The 27,012-nt window shown below is 38.0% G+C and overlaps 1 protein-coding gene across 1 annotated transcript in view; it reads right to left on the bottom strand.

Annotated features, from left to right (window-relative positions):
* The window catches only part of LOC117980343 (uncharacterized), a 176,129-nt gene that overhangs the window by 75,285 nt on the left and 73,832 nt on the right, over nucleotides 1–27,012 (bottom strand). Inside the window, exon 3 of the mRNA XM_063604582.1 lies at nucleotides 9,291–9,393. Within this exon, the coding sequence (XP_063460652.1) occupies nucleotides 9,291–9,393 (103 nt within the window). The remainder of the gene's footprint in view (nucleotides 1–9,290; nucleotides 9,394–27,012) is intronic.

Here is a 27,012-nt window from a genome sequence, read left to right as displayed (position 1 = left end):
TAGTTTGAAGTCAGGTAGTGTGATGCCTCCAGCTTTGTTCTTTTGGCTTAGGGTTGTCTTGGCAATGCGGGCTCTTTTTTGGTTCCATATGAACTTTAAAGTAGCTTTTTCCAATTCTGTGAAGAAAGTCATTGATAGCTTGATGGGGATGGCATTGAATCTATAAATTACCTTGGGCAGTATGGCAATTTTCACAATGTTGATTCTTCCTATCCATGAGTATGGAATGTTCTTCCATTTGTTTGTGTCCTCTTTTATTTCATTGAGCAGTGGTTTGTAGTTCTCCTTGAAGAGGTCCTTCACATCCCTTGTAAGTTGGATTCCTAGGTATTTTATTCTCTTTGAAGCAACTGTGAATGGGAGTTCACTCATGATTTGGCTCTCTGTTTGTCTGTTATTGGTGTATAAGAATGCTTGTGATTTTTGCACATTGATTTTGTATCCTGAGACTTTGCTGAAGTTGCCTATCAGCTTAAGGAGATTTTGGGCTGAAATGGTGGGGTTTTCTAAATAAACAATCATGTCATCTGCAAACAGGGACAATTTGACTTCCTCTTTTCCTAATTGAATACCCTTTATTTCTTTCTCCCGCCTGATTGCCCTGGCCAGAACTTCCAACACTATGTTGAATAGGAGTGGTGAGAGAGGGCATCCCTGTCTTGTGCCCGTTTTCAAAGGGAATGCTTCCCGTTTTTACCCATTCAGTATGATATTGGCTGTGGGTTTTTCATAAATAGCTCTTATTATTTTCAGATATGTCCCATCAATACCTAATTTATTGAGAGTTTTTAGCATGAAGGGCTGTTGAATTTTGTCAAAGGCCTTTTCTGCATCTATTGAGATAATCATGTGGTTTTTGTCTTTGGTTCTGTTTATATGCTGGATTACGTTTATTGATTTTCGTATGTTGAATCAGACTTGCATCCCAGGGATGAAGCCTACTCATTCATGGTGGATAAGCCTTTTGATGTGCTGCTGGATTCGGTTTGCCAGGATTTTATTGAGGATTTTTGCATCAATGTTCATCAGGGATATTGGTCTAAAATTCTCTTTCTTTGTTGTGTCTCTGTCAGGCTTTGGTATCAGGATGATGCTGGCTTCATAAAATGAGTTAGGGAGGATTCCCTCTTTTTCTATTGATTGGAATAGTTTCAGAAGGAATGGTACCAGCTCCTCCTTGTACGTCTGTTAGAATTTGGCTGTGAATCCATCTGGTCCTGGACTTTTTTTGATTGGTAGGCTATTAATTATTGCCTCAATTTCAGAGCCTGTTATTTGTCTTTTCAGAGATTCAACTTCTTCCTGGTTTAGTCTTGGGAGGGTGTATGTGTCCACGAATATCTCCATTTCTTCTAGACTTTCTAGTTTATTTGCATAGAGGTGTTTATAGTATTCTCTGATGGTAGTTTGTATTTCTGTGGGATTGGTGGTGATATCCCCTTTATCATTTTTAATGCGTCTATTTGATTCTTCTCTCTTTTCTTCTTTATTAGTCTTGCTAGCGGTCTATCAATTTTGTTGATCTTTTCAAAAAACCAGCTCCTGGATTCATTGATTTTTTTGTGTCTCTATCTCCTTTAGTTCAGCTCTGATCTTAGTTGTTTCTTGCCTTCTGCTACCTTTTGAATGTGTTTGCTCTTGTTTCTCTAGTTCTTTTAATTGTGATGTTAGGGTGTCAATTTTAGAGCTTTCCTGCTTTCTCTTGTGGGCATTTAGTACTATAAATTTCCCTCTACACACTGCTTTAAATGCGTCCCATAGATTCTGGTATGTTGTGTCTTTGTTCCCATCGGTTTCAAAGAACATCTTTATTTCTGCCTTCATTTTGTTATATACCCAGTAGTCATTCAGGAGCAGGTTGTTCAGTTTCCATGTAGTTGAGTGGTTTTGAGTGAGTTTCTTAATCCTGAGTTCTAGTTTGATTGCACTGTGGTCTGAGAGACAGTTTGTTATAATTTCTGTTCTTTTACATTTGCTGAGGAGTGCTTTACTTCCAACTATGTGGTCAATTTTGGAATAAGCGTGATGTGGTGCTGAAAAGAATGTATATTCTGTTGATTTGGGGTGGAGAGTTCTGTAGATGTCTATCAGGTCCTCTTGGTGCAGAGCTGAGTTGAATTCCTAGATATCCTTGTTAACTTTCTGTCTCGTTGATCTGTCTAATGTTGACAGTGGGGTGTTAAAGTCTCCCATTATTATTGTGTGGGAGTCTAAGTCTCTTTGTAGGTCTCTAAGGACTTGTTTTGTGAATCTGGGTGCTCCTGTATTGGGTGCATATATGTTTAGGATAGTTAGCTCTTCTTGTTGAATTGATCCCTTTACCATTATGTAATGGCCTTCTTTGTCTGTTTTGATCTTTGTTGGTTTAAAGTCTCTTTTATCAGAGACTAGGATTGCAAATCCTGCCTTTTTTTGTTTTCCATTTGCTTGGTAGATCTTCCTCCATCCCTTTATTTTGAGCCTATCTTTGTCTCTGCATATGAGATGGGCCTCCTGAATACAGCACACTGATAGGTCTTGACTCTTTATCCAATTTGCCAGTCTGTGTCTTTTAATTGGAGCATTTAGCCCATTTCCATTTAAGGTTAATATTGTTATGTGTGAATTTGATCCTGTCATTATGATGTTAGTTGGTTATTTTGCTCATTAGTTGATGCAGTTTCTTCCTAGCATTGATGGTCTTTACAATTTGTCATGTTTTTGCAGTGGCTGGTACTGGTTGTTCCTTTCCATGTTTAGTGCTTCCTTCAGGAGCTCTTTTAGGGCAGGCCTGGTGGTGATGATATCTCTCAGCATTTGCTTGTCTATAAAGGATTTTATTTCTCCTTCACTTATGAAGCTTAGTTTGGTTGGCCACGAAATTCTGGGTCGAAAATTCTTTTCTTTAAGAATGTTGAATATTGGCCCCCACTCTCCTCTGGCTTGTAGAGTTTCTGCTGAGAGATCTGCTGTTAGTCTGATGGGCTTCCCTTTGTGGGTAACCCAACCTTTCTCTCTGGCTGCCTTTAACATTTTTTCCTTCACTTCAACTTTGGTGAATCTGACAATTATGTGTCTTGGAGTTGCTCTTCTCGAGGAGTATCTTTGTGGCATTCTCTGTATTTCCTGAATTTGAATGTTGGCCTGCCTTGCTAGGTTGGGGAAGTTCTCCTGGATAATATCCTGCAGAGTGTTTTCCAACTTGGTTCCATTCTTCCCGTCACTTTCAGGTACACCAATCAGACGTAGATTTGGTCTTTTCACATAGTCCCATATTTCTTGGAGGCTTTGTTCATTTCTTTTTACTCTTTTTTCTCTAAACTTCTCACTTCATTTCATTTATTTGGTCTTCAATCACTTATACCCTTTCTTCCAGTTGATCAAATCGGCTACTGAAGCTTGTGTATTCGTCATGTAGTTCTTGTGCCATGGTTTTCAGCTCCATCAGGTCATTTAAGGACTTCTCTACATTGGTTATTCTAGTTAGCCATTCGTCTAACCTTTTTTCAAGGTTTTTAGCTTCTTTGCAATGGGTTTGAACTTCCTCCTTCAGCTCAGAGAAGTTTGATAGTATGAAGCCTTCTTCTCTCAACTTGTCAAAGTCATTCTCCATACAGCTATGTTCCATTGCTGGCAAGGAGCTGCGTTCCTTTGGAGGGGGAGAGGCGCTCTGATTTTTAGAATTTTCACCTTTTCTGCTCTGTTTTTTCCCCATCTTTGTGGTTTTATCTACCTTTGGTCTTTGATGATGGTGATGTACAGATGGGGTTTTGCTCTATCGCCCAGGCTGGAGTGCAGTGGCGTGATCTCAGCTTACCACAACCTCCGCCTCCCAGGTTCAAGCGATTCTCCTGCCTTAGCCTCCTGAGTAGCTGGGATTACAGGCAAGTGCCACCACGCCTGGTTAATTTTTGTACTTTCAGTAGAGATGGGGTTTCACCATGTTGGTCAGGCTGGTCTCGAACTCCTGACCATGTTATCTGCCTGCCTCAGCCTCACAAAATGCTGGGATTACAGGTGTAAGCCACTGTGCCTGGCCTACCTTTGAATATTTTACTGCATTCTATGAACTAGTAAGTCGGGACTCTCATGGTTTACTCAATTAATGATATACATTTTACTTTCAGGAAGGATTTTTTGTCAGTCTGCTACTTTTTTATTGATATATAATCATTGTACATATTTATGGGGAACATGTGATTTTTGATACATGAATAATGTGTAATGATCAAATGAGGGTAATTGACATGTCCATCACCTTAGACATTTATCATTTATTTGTGCTGAAAGTATTCTAAATCTTCTATTTTGAAATATAAATTATTGATAACTAAAATCACCCTACTATGCTTTTGAACACTAGAACCTTTCCTTCTAACAGTATTTTTGTATCCATTAACCAAACCCCTCTCAGCCTCTAATAACCACCATTCTACTATCATTTTAGATTCCAGAAGTTTAGATCAACTTTCATTTTAGATTCCAGAAAAGTTTTGTTCTTTATGCTAAAAAAAAAAACAAGTGTGAACATGTGATATTTGTCTTTCTGTACCTGGCTAATTACAAATAACATGATGCATCCAGGCTCATCCATGTTGTTGCAAATGATAGAATTTCATTTTTTTGTATGGCTCAATGGTAATCTACTTTATACATATACCACATGTTCTTTATCCATTCACCCACTGATAGACACTTAGGTCAATTCCATATTTTGGCTAACATGAACACTGCTATGATAATCATGGGAATGCAGATATCTCTTCAAAATACTAATTTCCTTTCTTTTGGATATATACCCAGTAGCAGGTTTGCTGGATCATATGGTTGTTCTAGTTTTAGTTTTTTGAGGAACCACCATACGATTTTCCATAATGGCTGTACTAATTTACCTTCCTACCAACATTGCACAGGCATTCCCCTTTCTCCACATCCTTGCCAACATCTATTTTTTGTCTTTATGATACTAGCCACTTTAACTAGAGTGAGATATCTCACTATGGTTTTCATGTCCCTGATGATTAATGATGTGTTGAGCATTTCTTTTTCATATACCAGTTGCACATTTGTCTGTCCCCTTTTGTGAAATGTCTATTTAGATCAATTGCCCATTTTTAAATTGGACTATTTGATTTTTCCTGCTGTTGAGTTGTTTGCCTTCCCTATATATTCTGCTTATTAATCCCTTGTTGGAAGAGTAGTTTTCAAGCATTTTCTTCCATTTGTAGATTGTCTCTTCACTGTTTTGATTGTTTCCTTTGCTGTGCAGAAGCAACTTAGCTTAATGTGATCCTGTTTTTCTACTTTTGCTTTTGTAGCCTTTGCTTTTGAGGTCTTACCCCAAAAAATCATTGCCCAGAGCAATGTCCTAAGTGTTTCCCCTATGTTTTCTTCTAATAATAGTTTCATAGTTCTGAGTCTTACATTTAGGACTTCAATCCATTTTGATTTGATTTTTGTATATGGTGAGAGATAGGGATCTAGTTTTATTCTTCTGCATATGGATATCCAGTTTTCCCAGCACCATTTATTGAAGAAACTGTCCTTTCTCAAGTGTATGTTCTTGGTGTCTTTGTTTAAAATGAATTGGCTGTAAACACATGGAGTTATTTCTGGGCTCTCTATTTTATTCCATTGGTCTGTGTGTCTGTTTTTATGCCAGTACCATGCTGTTTTGGTTACTATATCTTTGTAGTATATTTTGAAGTCAGGTAGTCTGATGCTTCCAGCTTTGTTCATTTTGCTCAAGATTGCTTTAACTATTCAGCTATTTTGTGGTTCCAAACACATTTTGAAATTGTTTTTTCTATTTTTGTGAAAAATGTCATTAGTATTTGGATAGGAATTGCATTGAATCTGTAGATAGATTACTTTAGGTAGTATGGATGTTTTAAGAATATTAATTATTCCAATCCATGAACCTGAGATATCTTTGCATTTTTGTTGTGTCTTCTTTGATTTCTTTCATCAGTGTTTTATAGTTTTCAATGTAGAAATCTTTCACTTCTTTGGTTAAGTTTATTCTTAGTTATTTTATTTTTTGTAGCTATTATAAATGGGATTGCTTTCTTGATTTCCTTTTCAGATTGTTCACTGTTGGCAGATAGAAATACTACTGATTTTTGTATGTTGATTTTCTATTCTGCATCTTTACTGATTCAAGTATCAGTTTCTAAGCGTTTATTGGTAGAGATTTTAGGTTCTTCTAAATATAAGATCGTGTCATCTGCAAATAAGGATAATCTGACTTTTTCCTTTCCAATTTGGATTCCCTTTCTTTCTCTGGCTAAGACTTCCAAAATGATGTTCAATAAAAGCGGTAAAAGTATGCATCTTTGTCTTGTTCTATATCTTAGGGGAAAGGCTTTCAAATTTTCCCTCAGTATGATGTTAGCTGTGGGTTTGTCATATATGACCTTTATTATCTTGAGCCATGTTTCTTCTATAGTCAGTTTGTTGAGAGTTTTTATCATGAAGGGATATTGAATTCTTTAAATGCTTTTTTTGTTTCTATTGAGATGATCATATGATTTTTGTCTTTTATTTTGTTGATGCTGTGGTTCCCTATGCTTTGGGGGCAGCCTCCTTGATGTGCTCAACCACCTATTTCTCAGGGTGTAGGATGTAGCAGGGGCTCAGATGCCAAGGACACAGCTGTACTACTGGGTCCAGACAGCGTCATGATGCTGCAACCCTCTGGGTGGATGTGGGGGGATCTTGGTGGGGTCCCAAGGATGGGGAGGTATAGGGACTATTGGGCCCCAGGGCAGGATGAAGTCTAGTGTTGGCTATTCTTTCATAATGGCACCATCTTGCAGCAGCTTAGGGACCAGAGGTGGTACTCCTCACACATACTCTGTCTGGAGCAGTGTGCAGTCACATGGACTCCAGGCAGCTCTCTATACTAGGCTCAGGGATTGGAAGAACTGAGGGGTTTCACAAAAATTTTATTCATCTCTAATAAATTGTTAACCATGTTGTGAGATTTTTTTTTATAAGACTTGAAATTTAGGTCAAGAAAACCCAAGGGATTTACGTGACTCATTAACAAATGGTTAGAATAAAAATAAACTTCTTCTGAAATATAACAAAAAAAACACCATTTTTTTTCCATCACAGTGGTTTCAAAACAGGAAAGAAACTATTGGAAATTATTCCCTTTGACAAAACATAAAGATTGAGAGGGGAAAAACAGAATTATGAAAAGATGTTCTTTTAAAGTTGAAATTATAAAGGATCCACAATTAGAGAGCTATATTAGTCATATATCTAGACCGCATGTCTGAGACAAGAAATCTTGTGAAAAAAGTGCTTGAGCTAATCTAAAAAATCTATAGGTGGACCTGTTACTTCAACTATCATGTATGAAACTGAATCCTTTGAGCTCAAGTTGCCTTTGAAGCCCTACACAGATGTACATTAGTAGTAAAGGAATTGCTTTTTCCTACCCACTCCTATGTAATGTGACAATTTCCAGACATCTTTATACAAAGAAGGCTTGTTTGAGGAGAAACAAAGATATGTACAAAGAAGGACAAACATTTTTTCTCAAATCACTAGCCATCCTGTCTGCTGTTCTTTCATCCTTGACTGAATAGATGTCATCTATTTTCTACCAGACATAAGACAAGATGATTAAAATAATATAAAGAGGGTGTTAATAACGTCCTTCTCTTTTCTGTGCTGCATAAAGAAGGTAGATTTACCCAGAGCAGATACTAGCATACTTAGAGATGCTAAGCATATATACCCCCAAGTAGAGAACAATAAGTAATAGTATTTGATCAGCCCTCTCTCCCTCAATGCATGAGAAAGTAGTTACAGGTGATTAGAATGGTAAGTGATCCATGTGGTCCAGACTTTGAGTCATGGAAACATTAGAATGTGAGATGGCTTAGAAAGCATGAGAACATTAAGAGAGGTAGGAAAAAGTGCTTCACCTCAAAGCAACAGTTTAAAAGATTGCATATGGGCAAGAGTAAGCAAGGTATATTCAGAGAACAATGATGAGGCCAATGATTGTCTTGGATTGGTTGGGGGGGGATGAGTATTAATTTGGAAGAGCAACCAATACAAAACATAGAATCTAGATTTATTTCTTATTGACATTAAACACCCCCATTGGAAGATCATGAACAAAGGAAAATAGATTATGCATAAGTATAAAGCTTAGCTACATAGAAATTCCCTGAAAATTTAAATTTGTTACAAAAGCACTTCACTTAACCAAAGGTCATATCCTCATCTAGACATGGCTGAGAAAACCAGAAGTAAGCAAAAAGCAGCCTTGAGTATTCAGTGGGGAAAAAAAAATCACAAAACCACACACTAAGGTCACCCAACTAACCATTAGAAAACTCTCAGACTTTCACTTAAAGCTTATTTACTCTTGTTTTAGGGAAAATCTAATTTCCCTCTTCACTGCAGATTAGAAGCAAGAAATTAAAATGGGTAGCTTCTAGACACAGGCATCTGACAGTTGTAATATGTGATAGCTGACAGAATGACAATAAAAAAGGAGGCAGAAAAAGTATTCAATGCAGCCTTAAGTTGGGAGATGTGGGTAACTATTTACTTGAAACTGAGATCAATTATCTCAGTAAAAAAATCTTCATTACATTATTATAATGCCCCATTTTCACTCTCTAATAACTTTGTTCCTGTAACAGAAATTCATATTGTGCAATACTATCTAAAGGAGATAGCTTAAAAATGTGCCAAAAAGGGCAACCTTTCTCTGATTTTCTCACCAATTTCAAATGTTACATCCTTTTTCTTATAATAGTTCCCCATTATAACATGTGGTTTTACTTACACTAGACATGTCTAATATTTGCTTCAAGAGAGCTGAATGAAGGCTATTGTACAGCTACAATGTCTTCCTTGTAATGTTATAATCACATATTTGCAGGGAAATAAAAAATTCTAAATAAAAATGTTTAAAGGCATATGTAGTTTAAGAAAACATCTCTTTCTTTATTCCCTCCCTCCCTCCCGCCTTTCTTTCTTTTCTTTCTTTCTTTCTTTCTTTCTTTCTTTCTTTCTTTCTTTCTTTCTTTCTTTCTTTCTTTCTTTCTTTTCTTTCTTTCTTTCTTTCATTCACCAGGCACATTTCTTGCCAACACAATTCTTTTCTCATTGATTTCGCAGCATACAAACTGGTCTAAGTGAACATATAAAAATAGAAATTGCTTCAAGGCTGAATATAATCCTGATATAGCAGTCATACTTTGTTGTTTTTCTATATTAACTACTAACCCACAAAAAACTGACAACCTTCTAAGGTCTGGTATACAATCTTGCATTTGTACCTTAGGCTGCCAGATCCATGTCCAAATGTGGCTGGAGAAACAGATGAGGATGGTGTCATGGTGTGAGAATCCTGGGTTCCTCTCTGGGGCAATGTCGTGATGTCTAAAATTAATGAGAAATAATATAATCAATGCATTTTGAGTACTTATTATGCCCAGACATTGTTCTAAGCTCATTCCCCAAATAAACCTGTTTAATTTTTTTTTAAAGCCCTATTAGGCAGGACTATTATTATTCCTAATTTAAATATGAGGCAACCATGGCTGAAATGTTAAGTAACTTGGCCACAACCACAAAGCTAGAAAGCAGAGCCTAAATTCAAAAGTATGTCCATCACATGAGAGCAATTTCATACCTCAACTGGGATTTCCCCATCTATTTATTAATTATGGTACCTGTCAACCAACTAGTAAGATTTGCTTTAAGACTGTAGAGCCGACATCACGATGTAGCATGAGCATTTCCCCTAATCAGCACTCTCCACTACTCCAGTTTTATGAAAAGGTTAAAGGACAGAAATGTAGAATTCCAAAATACAGCACCAGCAATCTGCATTTCACTTTCTGATCTTCAGGGATATGCCAGCAATTGATTTCATGGCCCACTCTTCATTATTAACAGAGGTATTCAATATGACTATTTACTATACTATATTTCAATGTGACTATTTACCTATACATGGGAAGGCATGTATAGGTACATAACTGCCCTTGAGATTTAGTTTGTGGTCATGCCTACTGAATTATTCAAGATTCTTTTGGTTGCAAAGGATATAACCCTATCCAATTAACTGAAACTAATCTAAAAAGTGAAGGGTTTATTGCTGGCCTCAAGTGAAGCTAGATCTAGGTGCTCAAACAATGTAGTTTGTATGTTCTTCACTTCCCAGCTTGGCTTTCCCCCATGTTGCCTTCATTCTTAGGCTGACCTCAAGTGGTGTCAAAATGGCTACCAGCAAGTCTAGGCTTAGCTACCACAAAAAACAAAAGACAGTTTTCTTTCCCAATGGTTCCAGCAGAAAGTCTTAAAGTTATGTTCATGGCTGTAACTGCCCTGCTTAGGTCACAGGCCTACTCTTTAACTAGTCTTTATACTCAAGGCATACATTATACTCAACTGTCATGTACCAGTCACTGGCTCCAGAGCGTGGTTTAGCCCCAGTAGTATCATGGGCCTCAACTGAATCGGCGGAGGAGGGTCAATCCCCAAAGGAGTTGATTTTACCTCAATGTAAGGAAACAGATGCTAAGCAGGGATAAACCACAGATGACCATTATATCCATTTTGGCATGCCAGAAGAATAAGTTGCCACCTTGTCATGTGACTTTGAGGAGATTTGGGGAATCTCCATCACCATGACTTCCCTATGGTGAACTAATCTGTGGTGAGTCAAGGCAACAGTAAGCCAAAGAATACTAACAAGGTCTCACTGAATCATATCAGTGCAGATTGTATAGACACAATAATAGCAGCAGAAAACTTAGAGGCTATGGCAATAAGAGATGATGTGGCTATTTGGGCAAAGACAACCTTTAACACAGAGGGTAGAGATATTGCTGCCAAACAACTTTGCCACACAACAATCCACAGACCGAATTCACATGGATAATGCTTATTGTGAAAGTAACTGCAAGTCACGCATGCATCAGCCTTTGTAGCCTTGCAAATACTCAGAAAGCAATACTGTCATCAGTATCTTTAAATGCAAAGAACGCTGCATGAAGATAAGATGTGAAAGAGCTCCAGCAGTCTCCTGCACATGTTATTCTTATTTGATTCAATTTCTCATGCTGCATAGGTTTTCATTCATTGAAATTTGCAGTCACTCAGTTCAGACAGTTCTCTACTTATAAACACATTGTGTTAAGATACTTCATTTGTAAGTCAGTGCTTTTAAAATTGGAGCTCATTTTTACATTGAAAATTTATTATAAATTGTAACTGGATTCTCAGACTAACCTATGAGTAATTTGAATGTGCTTAGTATGATGCCTATCACATTGTAAACTCTTAATAGATTAAAGCTATTATTAGTTCTATGATAAGCATGAACAAAATCATCAAAATAATTTTTTAAAATAAAAAATACAAATTAAGGTAATAGCACTTAGAAAAATGACAGCTAGGAACGCTCAGTAAGGTAATATGAAAAATTAAGTCCTCAATTCCACTTTGAAGAAGGTATTTAATATATTTCAGCTTAAAGATTGTTTATTGTTACTAAAGAAGAATTTACAAAATTATTCTACTATCTTTTAGAATATAATGTTACTTAAATTATTATGTTTTAATTTTGGGATTCTATGTAGTTACAAAACTGAAATATTGGGAGTATAACTAGATCCATACAGATGGGAATAGTATTTAATAAATTGCTTTTTATTTACAAGAAATTTTCAGAACTTCTTTTTCCACATACTTATATCTGGATGCAATTCCACTTATAAATTGAGGACACAGTATACTGCTATTACCATAAAAAGAACTGTAATGGGGACACAGCCATAATTGAATTTACATCTTAATTATTTACACTCTTCTCTGTGCAGCCTGAATATTCTATGCTTCAGAATTGCTTTGCAGACAAAATATTATCCATGATTAGCAAGGCAAACAACTCTTTTGACACAGGTGACAAGTTCTTTTTGGTAACTTACTTCTCAGTAAAATATACTTTATTTAAGAATTAGTTCCACAAATCTATTATAGAATAATCTGATGCTGATTTCAATGTGTTTTCAATTACATAAATGCTAAAGATATGTAATCTCTAACATTTATCTTGCCACTTTTGTTTCAGTGACAACTTTGGGGAGACTTTTAAAAATTAAGTGTCTGTTTAAGAAATAAAAGTATAGGATCATGGGTATCTGAGAAATTTAATGAGCTAGCATCAATAAGACCACTTAATCAGGGCTGGGCTGCTATTTTCCAAGTATCTGCCACACAGCATGTCAAAAGAGATGGTATAGACACATTAGGACTGAACTTTGCTTCATTCTTTCATTCATTCAACAACTTATTGAGTACCTACTATGTATCAGGCATTTTTTGTTTTAGTTCTGGGGAGGTAAGAATAAACAATATGAATTCCAGTCCTCCATGGAATTTATGTACTTCTTGACAAAGACACACAATCAATTATTAGATACTTCTATTCTTCTGAGGGAGAAAAAAGCAGGGTGAGGATAAGGTTGGGAGAGGGGGCAGTGATCAGGGAAGGCCTCTCCAAAGAAGTGACACCTGAGAAGAGACTTTAATGAGGACACAAACTATGCAAAAATCAGAGAGACAATAGAGACGTGCAAAGACCCCAGGTGGGACATGCTCATTGTGTTAAAAAAACATCAAGACCATGGTGGCTAGAACCAAGTGAGCAGAGAAGAGGGAGTATGGTAGAAGATGAGGTCAGGGAAGTGGAGAGGGCCAGATCCTATAGGGCCTTGCAGATCATTTTATGGAGGTTGGGTTTACTTTAGTGGTGATGAGAAGGCATAGGCTGGGAATAGGAGAGTGACATGATATGCACTTTGGAGAAGAGGCTCTACAGAGGCAAGAAGTAGGACATTTCAGCAATTTAGGCAAGGGCCAATGTTATTACAATTTATTTATTTATTCATTTATTTGAGATGGAGTCTTGCTCTGCCGCCCAGGCTGGAGTGCAGTGGTGTGATCTCAGCTCACTGCAACCTCTGCCTCGTGGGTTCAAGTGATTCTCCTGCCTCAGCCTCCCAGGTAGCTGGGACTACAGGTGCGTGCCACCACACCTGGCTACTTTTTGTGTTTTCAGTAGAGAAGAGGTTTCACCATGTTAGTCAGGATGGTCTCAAACTCCTGACCTTGTGATCTGCCCACCTTAGCCCCCAAAGTGCTGGGATTATAGGCGTGAGCCACCGCGCCCGGCCATGTTATTGCAATTTTGTAACATTGACTCTTTACTACCTAATTTTCAGGATGAAAAACAAAAATTGTTTTTGTGCAAATGGTATGTCAGGAACACAAAAATCAGCTGTTTAATTTTTGTGGGGTGGTACAAAGGCAGCTGGAATAAAATGCCTGTTTTTATATTGACTGTAGGGAAAGTGCTTACCTCAACTGCCAATTTACGGAGGATCTCTGTGGATGGTAAATCAGAGAAGAGTGTGAAAGGTAAGAATATCTTGAAACACATCTACTACCTTGTCTCCCGTCCCCTCCGCCTGTTGACAGCCTGACTCAGGTGCCGTTATGAATTAAAAAGCAGGAGATGCACTGCAAGCACTGAACATCTTCCAAAGTAAAATGCTGCCATCTGGAGGCTTCTAGAGTACAAAAATGAGGAAAAAAAAAAATCTACCCCCACAAACACTCTGTTTCTGTTTGATGTTTCTATACACAAAGGATTTTATTTGGAAAAAAATTTAAAAGGTCATTAATTCGAAAGAAACAAGAATGAAATTGCCCAGTCTCACTCCCTTGCTTTGCCTGGCCCAATCTATTAAGTGGAACCTGTTTATGTTGGTTTTGAAACCTATTTAGTAGGCTGTAAATTTACTGTAGGTTGAAAGTTTGTATTCATTTCTTTTCCCTCTATAGCAAATAAGACTAGGCCTGGTCCCTCTGCAAATGGTCTATCTTCTCCATTTCTTCCATGATTACTGATCTATTCAGGTTTTCTATTTATTCCATTTTGATAATTTATATTTTTCTAGGAAAGCATCCATTTTTTCCAGATTTTTAAATATATTGTCATAGAGTTGCAAATAATATACTTCTATAAAATTTTTATTCTCTTATCTACCCACAGTTCCATATAATTTTTAACTTTAATATTATATCCTTTTACTTTCCTCTTTTATTGTAGGATTATGAGCAGGAGAATGACATATTTGGACTATGTCCCAGAGAGACAACACTGATGATAATGAATATAATCGGCTGAAAGAGAACACCAGAACACTGTTTAGAAGGCAACTATAACATCTCAGATTAGTGACGACTGACATCTGAACCATGGAGAAGATTTTCTAAAATAAAACTAGTAGGAATTTGTGACTACTGATGTGTTTATAAGACAAATATAAAAGGTTAGCATGATGCTACAGTTTCTTACCTAGGACGATTGGGATAATCATAACCAAAGGGGAGAGAAAAATAATTTTTTGAGGGGACATTTGACTTTGATGTGTCAGAAGGATAATCATATGTAAATGTCCCATCAGTCTGGAGTTAGAAATACAAGTCAAAGCTAGAAGTGGCAGATAAAGTTGTGAGATCGGCTGGAAAAAAATGTAGAGCAAAAAAAAAATTTGTATTAAGATGTCAATAACTGAAATGTTTTTGTAAAGTCTTACATTTTGGGGCAGCTGAACAAAATCTGGGTGCATATTACAGAAGCCAAAGGAGAAGAAAATTTTAAGAAGGAGAAGGTTTAGGAAAATCATAGCACAAAACAAGTAATACATTAAAATGATGATGATTTATACAACAGAAAGAATAATTTTTATATGAAACAAAGTAACATAAATTGGAAAAATATTTCCAATACATCTGACAGTCATAGAACTAATTTCCTCAATACATGAGCATTTAAAAGTCAATAAAACCCTAAAGGAAAATTTGATAAACTTCATTTTATCAAAAATTAAAACTTTTGCTCTGTGAAAGCCCTGTTAAGAAGATGAAAGAACAGTGTTCAGACTAGAGAAAACAGTCGCAAACCACATACCCAACAAGGAATTTTATCTAGAATATAAAGAACTCTCAAATCACAAAAGCAAAATAAACAAATGATCCAATTAGAAAATGGGCAAAAGATATGAAGAGACATTTTACCAAGAATGAAATAGGAATAACAAATAAGCACATGAAAACAAGTTCAACAACATTAGCTATTAGGAAAATGCAAATTAAAACCACAATGATAATCATTACACATCTATCAGAATGGCTAAAATAAAAAAAGGTGATAATACCAAATACTGGGTAAGATGAGGAGAAACTTTATCACTCATACACTACTGGTAGAATGTAAAATGGTACAACCACTCTGGAAAATAACTTAGCAGTTTCTCTTAAAAGTAAACATGCATTTGCCATATGACCCAGCTGTCACACTCTTTGGCATTCATCTGACATGAAAATTTATGTTCACACAAAAACCTGTTCATGAATGTTCACAGCAGTTTTATTTGCAGCTGCCAAGATTGAAAACAACCCAATGTCCTTCAATGGGTGAATAGTTAAACTCTGATACATTCATACAATGGAATACCGCTCAGCAATAAAAAGAATAAACTTGTATAATAAACAACCTGGGTAGATCTCCAGGCTATTATGCTTAGTGAAAATGCCAACCTCAAATGGTTAAATACTGTAAGGTTAAATTTATATACCATTCTCCAAATGATAAAACTATAGAGATAGAGAAAAGATCAGTGGATGCTAGCTGACAGGGATGGGATGGATACTAATATAAAGTAGCATGAGTCTCCAATGTCCATTATCCAACTCTTTATGCCTTTGCATACCCATAGCTTAGCTCCCACTTATAAGAAATACAGTATTTAGTTTTCTATCCCCGAGTTACTTCACTTAGAATAATGGCCTCTAGCTCCATCCAAATTGTTGCAAAGGACATTATTTCATTCTTTTTTATGGTTAAGTAGTATTCCATGGTTTATATATACCACATTTTCTTTATCCACTCATCAGTTGATGGGCACTTAGGCTGGTTCCATATTATTACAATTATGAATTGTGCTGTGACAAACAGACACAGGCATGTGTCTTTTTAATATAGCAACTTCTTTCTCTGTGGGTAGATACCCAACAGTGGGATTGATGGATTAAATGGTAGATCTACTTTTAATTCTTTGAAAAATCTCCACACTGTTTACCATAGAGATTGTACTAATTTACATTTCCATCAGCAGTGTATAAGTATTCCCTTTTCACCACATCCATGCCAATATCTGTTGTTTTTTGATTTTTTAATAATGGTCATTCTGGCTGGGGTAAGGAGGCATCTCATTGTGGCTTTAATTTGCATTTCCTTGGTGATATGTGATGTTGAGTATTTTCCTTCACATGTTTATTGGCCATTTGGATGTCTTCTTTTGAGAAATGTCTATTCATGTCATTTACTCACATTTTGATGGAATTATTTGTGTTTTTCCTTGCTGATTTGTTTGAGTTCCTTATAGATTCTGGATGTTAGTCCTTTGTTGAAAGCATACTTTGCAAATATTTTGTCCCATTCTGTGGGGTGTGTGTTTACTCTGATGATTATTTCTTTTGTTGTGCAGAAGGTTTTTTCATTTAATTAGGTCCCATTTATTTATTTTTATTTTTATTGCATTTGCTTTTGGGATATTAGTCATAATTTCTTTGCCTAGGCCAATATCCAGAAGAGTTTTTCCTAGGTTTTCTTCTAGAATTTTTATGGTTCCAGGTCTTAAGATTTAAATCTTAATCCATTTTGAATTAATTTTTGGTATGGTGAGAGACAGCAATCCAGTTTCATTCTTCTACATGTGGCTATCCAGTTTTCCCAGCACCATTTACTGAATAGGGTGTCCTTTCCCCAACTTATGTTTCTGTATGCTTTGTCAAACATCAATTGGTTTTAAGTATTTGGCTTTCTTTCTAGGTTCTCTATTCTGTTCTGATCTATGTAACTATTTATATTTTTATTTATTTACTTATTTATATTTATTTTTTTGAGACAGAGTCTCGCTCTGTCACCAGGCTGGAGTGCTGTGGCGTGATCTTGGCTCACTGCAACCTCTGACTCCCTGGTTCAAGGGATTCTCCTGCCTCAGCTTCCTGAGTAGCTGGGATTACAGAGCTGGGATTATTGGCACATGCCACCATGCCCGGCTAATTTTTGTATTTTAGTAGAGATGGAGTTTCACTATGTTGGTCAGGATGGTCTCGATCTCCTGACCTCATGATCCGCCCACCTCGGCCTCCCAAAGTGCTAGGATTACAGGTGTGAGCCACTGCACCCGGCCCTATGTAACTACTTTTATACCAGTATCATGCTGTTTTGGTTACTATAGCCTTATAGTATGAAGTCAAGTAATGTGATGCCTCCAGATTTGTCCTTTTTGCTTAAGATGACTTTGGATATTCAGGCTCTTTTGTGTTTCTATATGAATTTTAGGATTTTTTTCTAATTGCTTCAAAAATGATGTTGGTATTTTGATACGAATTGCATTGAATCTGTAGATTGCTTTGGGCAGTATGATCGTTTTCATGATATTGATTCTTTCAATCCATGAGCACACGATGTATTTCCATTTGTTTGTATCATCTATGATTTCTTTCAGCAGCGTTTTGTACTTCTCCTTGTAGAGATCTTTCATCTCCTTGTTTAAGCATATTCCTAGGTATTTTGTTTTTTTATTGCTGTTGTAAAAGGGATTGAGTTCTTTATTTGATTCTCAGCTTGGTTGTTGGTGGTGTATAGCAGTACTGCTAATTTGTGTGCATTGATTTTGTAACTTAAGACTTTAATGAATTCATTTATCAAATATAGCAGCCTTTTGGAGGAGACTTTAGGGTTTTCTAGGTATACGATCATAACATTGGCAAACAGAGATGGTTTGACTTCTTGTTTTCCAATTTGGATGCTCTTTATTTCTTTCTCTTGCCTAACTGCTCTGGCTAGGACTTCCAGATTATGTTGAATACAAGTGGTGAAAGTGGGCATCATTGTGTTGTTCCAGTTCTTAGAGGGGATGCTTTTAGCTTTTCCCTATTCAGTATGATGCTGGCTGTGAGTTTGTCATAGATGGCTTTCATTATTTTGAGGTATATTCCTTCTATACCTAGTTTGTTGAGGGTTTTTATCATAAAGTGATGCTGAATTTCACTGAATGTTTTCCTCCATCTGTTGAGATGATCATGTGGGTTTTGGTTTTTAATTCTGTTTATGCGATGAATTACATTTATTGACTTGCATATGTTGAACCATCCCTGCATCCCTGGGATGAAACCCACTTGATCATGGTGAATTACTATTATTATTATTGTTGTTAGTTGCTGAGAAAGGGTCTTGCTCTGTCACCTAGGCTGGAGTACAGTGGCACAATCATGGATCACTGCAGCCTTGACCTCTTGGGCTCAAGCAATCTTTCCACCTCAGCCTCCTGAGTAACTGGGACTGTAGGTGAGCACCACCACATGCATCTAATTTTTATATTTTTTTTTGTAGAGATGGGGTTTCACCATGTTGCTCAGTCTAGTTTTGAACTCCTGAGCTCAAGCAATCCTCCTGCCTTGGCCTTCCAAAGTGCTGGGATTACAGGTGTGAGCCACTGAACCTGACTTGAATTATCTGTTTGATGTGCTGTTTGATTTGGCTTGCTAGTATTTTGTTGAGGATTTTTGCATCTATGTTCATCAGGAACATTGGTCTGTAGTTTTCCTTTTCTTTGTTATGTCCTTTCCTGGCTTTGGTATCTGGGTGATACTGGTTTGATAGAATGTGTTAGGGAGGATTCCCTCTTTCTCAACCTTTTGGAATAGTTTCAGTAGGATTAGTACCAATTCTTCTTTGGTAGAATTCACTGTGAATCCATTTGCACTGGGCTTGTTTTGTTGCTGGAAATTGTTTTATTACCGATTCAATCTCACTGTTTGCTATTGGTCTGTTCAGGATTTCTATTTCTTCCTGATTCAAGCTAGGAGGGTTGTATGTTTCCAGGAATTTATCCATTTCCTCTAGATTTTTTAGTTTGTGTGCATAGAAGTATTTATAGCAGCCTCAAATCTTTTGTATTTCTTTTGATCTTTTGTACTTCTGTGGTGTCATTGTAATGTCTCCATTTTCATTTCTAACGGCTTGTTTAAATCTTCTCTCTTCTTGGTTAATCTAGCTAATGGTCTATTGATTTTTTTTATCTTTTCAAAGAACCAACTTTTTGTTTCATTGATCTTTTATATTGTTTTTATGTTTAATTGCATTTAGTTTTTCTCTGTTCTTTGTTATTTGTTTCTACTAGCTTTGGGTTTGGTTTGTTCTTATTTCTCTAGTTCCTTGAGGTGTGTGTTAGGTGGTCAATTTGTGACTTTGCAGACTTTTTGATCTAGGCATTTAGCACTATAAATTTTCCTCTTACATTGCTTTTGCTGTTTCCCAGAGGTTTTGATAACTTATGTCACTATTATTCATTTCAAAGAATTTTTAAATTTTCATCTTGATTTCGTTGTTAACCCAAAAATCATTCCGGAGCAGATTAATTTCCATGTATTTGTATTGTTTTGACTATTCCTTTTGGAGTTGGTTTCTAGTTTTATTCCACTGTGGTCTGAGAATATACTTGATATAATTTGGATTTTAAAAAATTTATTGACTTTATTTTGAGACCTATGATATGTCTATCTTGCAGACTGTTTCATGTACTAATGAGAACGTATATTTTGCAGTTCTTGGGTAGAATGTTCTGTAAATATCATTAGGTCCATTTGTTCTAGAGTGCAGTTTAAGTGCAATGTTTCTTTATTGACTTTCTGCCTTGATGATCTCTGTTTAGTGCTGTCAGTGGAGTGTTGAAGTCCCCCACTATTATTGTGTTGCTGTCTATCTCTTTTCTTAGGTCTAGTAGTAATTGTTTTATGAATCTGGGAATGCCAGAGTTAAATGCATACATATTTAGGACTGTAATATCTTCTTGTTGGATTTATACTTTTATCATTACATAGTGACTTTGTCTTTTTTTACTGTTGTTGCTTTAAACTCTGTTTTATCTGGTATAAGAATAGTATATTCCTTCTCACTTTTGGTTTCCATTTGCATAGACTATCTGTTTTTTTAACTCCTTTACCTTGAGTTGATAAGAATCCTTATATGTTAGATGAGTCTCTTGAAGATGGCAGATATTTGGTTTGTGACTTTTTAATCTGTTCTGCCAATTTGTATCTTTTGAGTGGAGCATTTAGACCATATATATTCAATGTTTAATATTGAGATGTGAGGTACTGTTCCAGTCATCATGTTGTTACCTAGACACTCTGTTTTTTCATTATTATTGTTTTACAGGCCCTGTGAGTCTTTATGCTTTCAAGAGGTTCTATTATGGTGCATATCCAGCTTTTGTTTCAAGATTTAGAACTCCTTTCAGCATTTTTTTGTAGGGATAATCTGGTAGTGACAAATTCCCTCAGAATTTTTCTTGTCTGAAAAAGACTTTATTTCTTCTTCATTTGTGAAACATAGTTTTTCTGGATACAAAATTCTTGGCTGACAGTTACTCCATTTAAGGAGGCTAAAGATAGGACCCCAGTGCCTTCCGGCTTGTAAGGTTTCTGCTGAGAAGTCTGCTGTTAGTCTGATAGGTTTTCCCTTATAGGTTACTTGACACTTTTGTCTAACTGCTCTTAGAATTCTTTTCTGCATGTTAAGTTTACATAGCCTGATGACTCTATATGCCTTGGTGAAGTCCTTTTTCCAGTGAATCTTTCAGGCGTTCTTTGAGCTTCTTATATTTGGGTGTCTAAATCTCTAGCAAGGCCAGGGAAGTTTTCCTCAATCATTCCCTCAAATAAGTTGCCCAAACATTTTGTTTTGTCTTCATCCTCAGGAACACCAGTGATACTTAGGTTTGGCCATTTTATATAATTACATATTTCTTGGAGATTTAGTTAACTTCTTTTGAGTTTTTTTTCTTTATTTTTTTCTGATTGGGTGAGTTCAAAAGGCTCATCTTCAAGCTTTGAAATTCTTTCTTCTAGTTGTTCGAATCTATTGTTAAAACTTTCCCACTGCATTTTGTAATTCCCTAAAATGTGTCTTTCATTTCCAGATGTTCTAATTGGTTTTCCTTTAAAATATCTAACTCTTTAGAAAATTTTTCATTCACATCCTGAATTATTTTAAAAAGTTTTTATGTTAGTTTTCACCTTTCTCTTGTATCTCCTCCAGTAATTTAATAAGTAACCTTTTGAATTATTTATCTGGTATTTCAAAGATTTCATCTTGGTTTGGATCCATTGCTAGAAAGCTACGGTGATCTTTGTAGTGGAGGGGGGCCAGTTATAGAACCCTGTTTTGTCATATTACCAGAATTATTTTTTTCTGATTCCTCCTCATTTGGATACAGTATTTCTTCTAATTATTTTAGAATTTCTTTTTTATTCAACTGTGTTTATTTTTAAATTTCTTTTTCTTTTTTTCCCCTTAAGGATGTGACTTTAATGATTATAGTTTATTGTAACCTAATTCAGCTCTGGGTGCTTTCAAGGGTGAAGACTCTGCATGAGTTTCCTGTTTATAGAGAGTCTTTATGATGGCTTCATCAGATGTTGGTTGTAGTAACAATATGCTCAGTGTTTGACAAGATTCGCTGTCTCCTGTGGGGTAGAATGGCAGAGATCTCTTGAAGCTTATCTCATTCCTCAGTGTGTGCAGTTATTTATTTATTATTTTCCCCCCAGTAGTTTATTTACTGGGTTAAACAGTTCAGGATTCAGGCCAGTAGAAATGGGGTCCATGGGTATGAATCAGCTGTGGCTAAAGCAAGTGGGTAAATGCAATACCCAATGGTGGGCTGAGGTCCCAGTCTTGACAGAGATGGCTGAGGGAGCTCTCAGTGAAACACACTGAGGTCTTTTCACAAGGGAGGGAGGTAGCCACCTCAGCTCTCCTGCAGGCCAGCAGGAAAGCAGTCTGCCTCCCAGTCACACTCCTGACCCAGTGTTCCAGCTATTTAGATCAGACAGGCACCTCTCTACATCTGTAGGAATGCTGATGTTCCATGCAGAGAGGGATCGTGACTCTATCACCTGTGGAAGCCTGAACTGAAGAGCAGTCCTCCTGTGCAGATGCAGTCACACTTAAGTGCTCCAGAAAGTCTGTCTACAAGTGCACCCACACCATGCTCCCACGGGAGAAGCCCCAGCTGTGTCCGCAGTGGTGGGCAAGGGTAAGAAGTTTCTTCTCCAAGACCCTTCATTAGCACCAGGGCTGCCTAACTGTTGGGGTAGAGCTGCAGACTTTCCCCACTGAGCCCAGTACCGCACCTGTGCCTCTGCTGAAAGAAACTTCCCACAAGCAGAAAGTTCTGGGACTCAATTCCAGTCATCTGGATTCTTTTGTCCCATGGAGTGCTCCCTTGGTGTGGTATACTCCCGCTTCTGGAATAGGAGTCCCTGAGGCCCAATTCTGCTGTTCCTTTGGGTCTAGCCACCCAGTGGGACCACAATAATCCACACTGGTGTTGGGAAATGTCTGCAAAGGATCCAGACATGTGAACTGTCCTCAAGTCTCCTAGCAGCAGGTACCAGCACCAGCTCTGATAGGGACAGCAGGGGAGTGATATAGACTCTGTGAGATTCCTTGGTTATAAATAACCTTACAGTGTTGGCTCTCAAATTCCAGCTATAGTAGTAATGAACTGGTCATGTGACAGACTTAGGACCTTCTGGTTATCTAGCCAGGGTGATTCAGGCAATGGTGATAGCTGAGGTCACATACAAGGTTTCTCCTTCCTGGGCACTGTGGTCTTCTGCAGTTTTCCACGTGGCTCATGGTGTAGGCTGTAGTCTGTCACTTCATTCAAAGGATCTGTGGTTTCTTTCAGTTTTCTCGTTAAGTTTGTGTGTTGCTTCTTGGAATAAAGTTCACACTGTGAATCTCTATATACTATTTTGTCTTTCTAAGTGGGACAGGCATGCTAACAATGCCTCCAATCCACCATCTTGAGGGGAAAAAAAGGGAAGTCTTTACCACCAAATTGAGTAGACTATTCTCCTTCCCTCTCCAACTTATGTTACTAGGAGGTAATCAGAATGCCTCTAGAGGGATTCCTAGATCCTATACAGGTGAAAGCTGACTCTTCTCTCCACTGATGGAAGGAAGAATAAAGGAAATGCCTGGTATAAGGAAACACCCCTTTCCTCTGCTTCAGTTGTTCTCCTCTATCCAGAGTGGCCTGGAGTGGCAGTCTAAAGAAGCTCCAGTCCACTGGGCGGAGCTCAGCAGAAATGGAGAGAGAAACTACTAGTAGCCATGGCCCCCATGTACCCCCTCATCCATCCCAGCCTCCCAGGAATTGAAAAAGGGTGGGTGTGAGGTTCTTCTCGCTGTGCATGAAGGGAAAGAGACAGATCTGGAGAAGGGGCCACAAGTCTCAGATGATAGTGAAGACCATCACAGAGACAGGATTCTGGCAGATCTAGGGGAGGCAGGGTCCCCAGGGATATCCCAAGGCCCTGTGGTACCTGATTTCAAAGCAGAAAGGCCCATAATGCTCTGTACTTCTCCTTCCCTTGCAGCGGGTACAGCCCAGCATTCAGAACGAATAATACTGCCTCAGCCGAGTATATTTGAACCCTATAGGGATGGGAGGGTAAGTGCAACTCTGGAAGAGAAAGAAGGATCCCCAGGAACTCTGGGATCCTGATGGGAGAAAAAAGAACTTCATGGGAAAGGGATTTTCCCCTGAGCTCTTTACATACCTTGCTCCTTTCTCTCAGGCCACAGCTCATAGGTCACCTCCTCACTGGGGCCCTCTATACTCCCTGATGAGAACACCCCCCTCCAATTCTTCCAGAATCCTGGCTATTGCCTTCTTTGGGTTCTGATCCCAAATTATCTTGTATATTTATTTCCTTTACTTATTTATTGTCTCTCTCTCTCTGAGGTGATACATGTGTTCCATGAGAACAAGGACCTTATCTGCCTTGTTCCCTGCTGTCTTAGCTTGGTTTACCCCAAAACAGATGCAGATTTGATTTTTTGAGAGGTAATCCTAGAAGTGAGACAGGAAGGAAGGAAAGCAAAGACAGTGTTGATGAGCAGATTACCACTGGGGGGGAACTAGGCCTCAATCCTTCTGGAGATCCTCTCAGAAATTATGGGAGATACTTCAGAATTGTCCTATTGAGGGATAAGGAAGCTGGGGTATATCCAACATCTCCCATCCTCATTGGTTGAAGATCAACCTTATTCAGTTCTGGTTGAGGATCCTTTCAGAGGTGTTAATGCACACACAGGCCTAGAGAACACCCTCAGCAGAGACACCTGAGAATCCATTGGCATGAAAAGGGACCATGTGCAGGAAATCTCTAGAGAAGGCTGAATGGATACGGACCAGGCAAGAACAAGTTATGCCTGTCATAACCTCAGCACCAAGATCAAGCTCTGGAATATGGTACATGCTCCATAAACACGAGCCAAACAAAAAGGAAGATTGAGAAATGAATGAATAAAAGAAAGGCTGAATGGGAGTCTAGTAATTCTATTACCTGAGAGGACTGGTTTTTCTTTCTTGGTGTTGGCCTTAATTTTGACCGAAGTTTTTGACTTTTACATCCTCCCTGTATGTATACTGGGAAGGGTCCATCCTAGTTTTCCTGGCAAATACTCCTCTTCCTTTTCACCTCTGCAACTGCTGTTTCATATTCCTCCTTCATCAGCGAAAGGTGTTTCCTTGTGCTCACCCATCTCTGAAAAAAATCACTTTCAGATTGACTTCATTCCTACTCATTTTTCAGTGAGAAAAACATTGCCAGATTTCTTGGAAATAAATATCGCATTACTTACTGATCCAGTTTTTTTCTGGTATGTAAGCTATTGCCTGTAAATTAGCTGGCCTACTTTTTAGAAGTTGCATTAATTCTTTTGGGGCGATTGAGTGCCCTTTAGTGCACAAACAGCAATAGAAGTTAAATTTACAACATGGCTGACTGGAACCATTACTCTAGATTAATGCATTCTAGGGACCACTTTCTTCTTTCCTCCTTTTTATATAGTTTTCATCTGAGTTATGGATAGGACATCTTGTCCTAAGCAAGTAAGTATTATATATTTGGGACATTTAAATTCTTGATTAATAATACTAAAAATCTTTTAACCTTAAATGAATATTGCCGGTGTGCACATTCTTTTTGCTTGTCACCCAGAGCTCTTGGTTCACATAAGCTTGGCTTAATTTTATTACATTGCAAATACTCAGTGAGAATGAACTTTAGCCATGAAAAAAAAATAATAACCCAAATATTGAAGGTGAGGCCTGGTGGGAGGTGATTAGATAATGGGGGTGTATTCTACCGGTTTAGCACCATCCCCTTGAGAGATCTGATTGTTTGGAAGTATGTAGCCCCTCCTCCTTTGCCCTCTCTTCTTCCTGCTCTGGCCATGTGATGACATGCCTTGCTTCCCCTTTGCCTTCCACCCTCATAGTAAGTTTCCTGAGGCCTCATCAGCCATGCAGAACTTTGAGCCAATTAAATCTATTTTCTTCATAAATTACCCAGTCTCAGGTAGTTCTTTATAGCAATGTGAGAATAGACTAATACAACTATTAAATAAACTTGTTTCTATTTAAGGGTCCTAGGATGGCTAATTTTATGTGTCAAATGGCTAGGCCATGGTACCCCAGTTTTTGGTCAAACAGCAGTATAGATGTTGCTGGGAAGGTATTTTTTAGATGTGATTAACATTTAAAACTATAGATTTTGAGTAAAGCAGATTAGTGTTCAAAACGTGGTTTGGTCTTATTGAATCAGTCAAAGGCCTTAAGAGAAAGCTAAGGTTTCCCAAAAAAGAAGGAATTCTGCCACCACATAGTCTTCAGATTTGAGACTGCAACATCAACTCTTCCCTGAGTCTCAAGCCAACTTGACTGCCCCTAAGATTTCAGACTTATCAACCTCCAAACTGGTGTGAGCCATATCCTTAAAATAAATCTGTGTGTGTGTGCCTGTGAGTGTGTGTAGGCATATTTTGCTTTATTGCATTTTGCAGATATTGTGTTCTTTCACAAATTGAAGGTTTGTGGCACCCCTGCACTGAGCAAGTCTATCAGTGCTATTTTTCCAATTGGATTGACTCAGATTTTGAAAGAAGTTCAGCTGTGGCTAAGATGCTATCAAACAGCATTGCAGACTACAGAGAAATCTCTCATAAAAGGAAAAGTGGGCCAGACGCGGTGTGGGCCAGATGAGGCGGTGGCTCACGCCTGTAATCCCAGCACTTTGGGAGGCTGGAGCGGGCAGATCACAAGGTCAGGAGATCGAGATCATCCTGGCTAACACAGTGAAACCCCATCTCTACTAAAAATACAAAAAATTAGCTGGGCATGGTGGTGCACGCCTGTAGTCCCAGCTACTCGGGAGGCTGAGGCAGGAGAATTGCTTGAACCTGGGAGGTGGAGGTTGCAGTGAGCCGAGATGGTGCCACTGCACTCCAGCCTGGGCGACAGAGTGAGACTCTGTCTCAAAAAAAAAAAAAAAAAAAAAAAACAAAAGGAAAAGTGAATTGACACAGCAGACTTCACTGTGGTCTTATTTTAAGAAATTACCAGCTGGGCACGGTGGCTAATGCCTGTAATCCCAGTACTTTGGGAGGCTGTGGCGGGCCGATCATGAGCTCAGGAGTTTGAGACCAGCCTGGCCAACATAGTGAAACCCTGTCTCTACTAAAAATACAAAAAGCTAGCTGGGCATGGTGGCAGATGCCTGTAATCCCAGCTACTTGGGAGGCTGAGGCAGGAGAACCGCTTGAACCCGGGAGGCGGAGGTTGCAGTGAACCGAGATTGCACCATTGCACTCCAGCCTGGGTGACAGCGTGAGACTCCGACTCAAAAAACAAAACAAAAAAAAAAATAAATAAAGAAAGAAAGAAAGAAAAGAAATTACCATAGCTACACCAACCTTTAGCAACTACTGCCTTGATTAGTCAACAGCCATCAACACTGAGGCAAGACCCTCTACCAGCAAAAAGATTACAACTC

Source organism: Pan paniscus, chromosome 4 (assembly GCF_029289425.2).
Source record: "Pan paniscus chromosome 4, NHGRI_mPanPan1-v2.0_pri, whole genome shotgun sequence".
Taxonomy (NCBI): Eukaryota; Metazoa; Chordata; class Mammalia; order Primates; family Hominidae; genus Pan; species Pan paniscus.
Note: the sequence above shows the minus strand (reverse complement) of the source record. Positions and strands in the feature narration are given on the sequence as shown.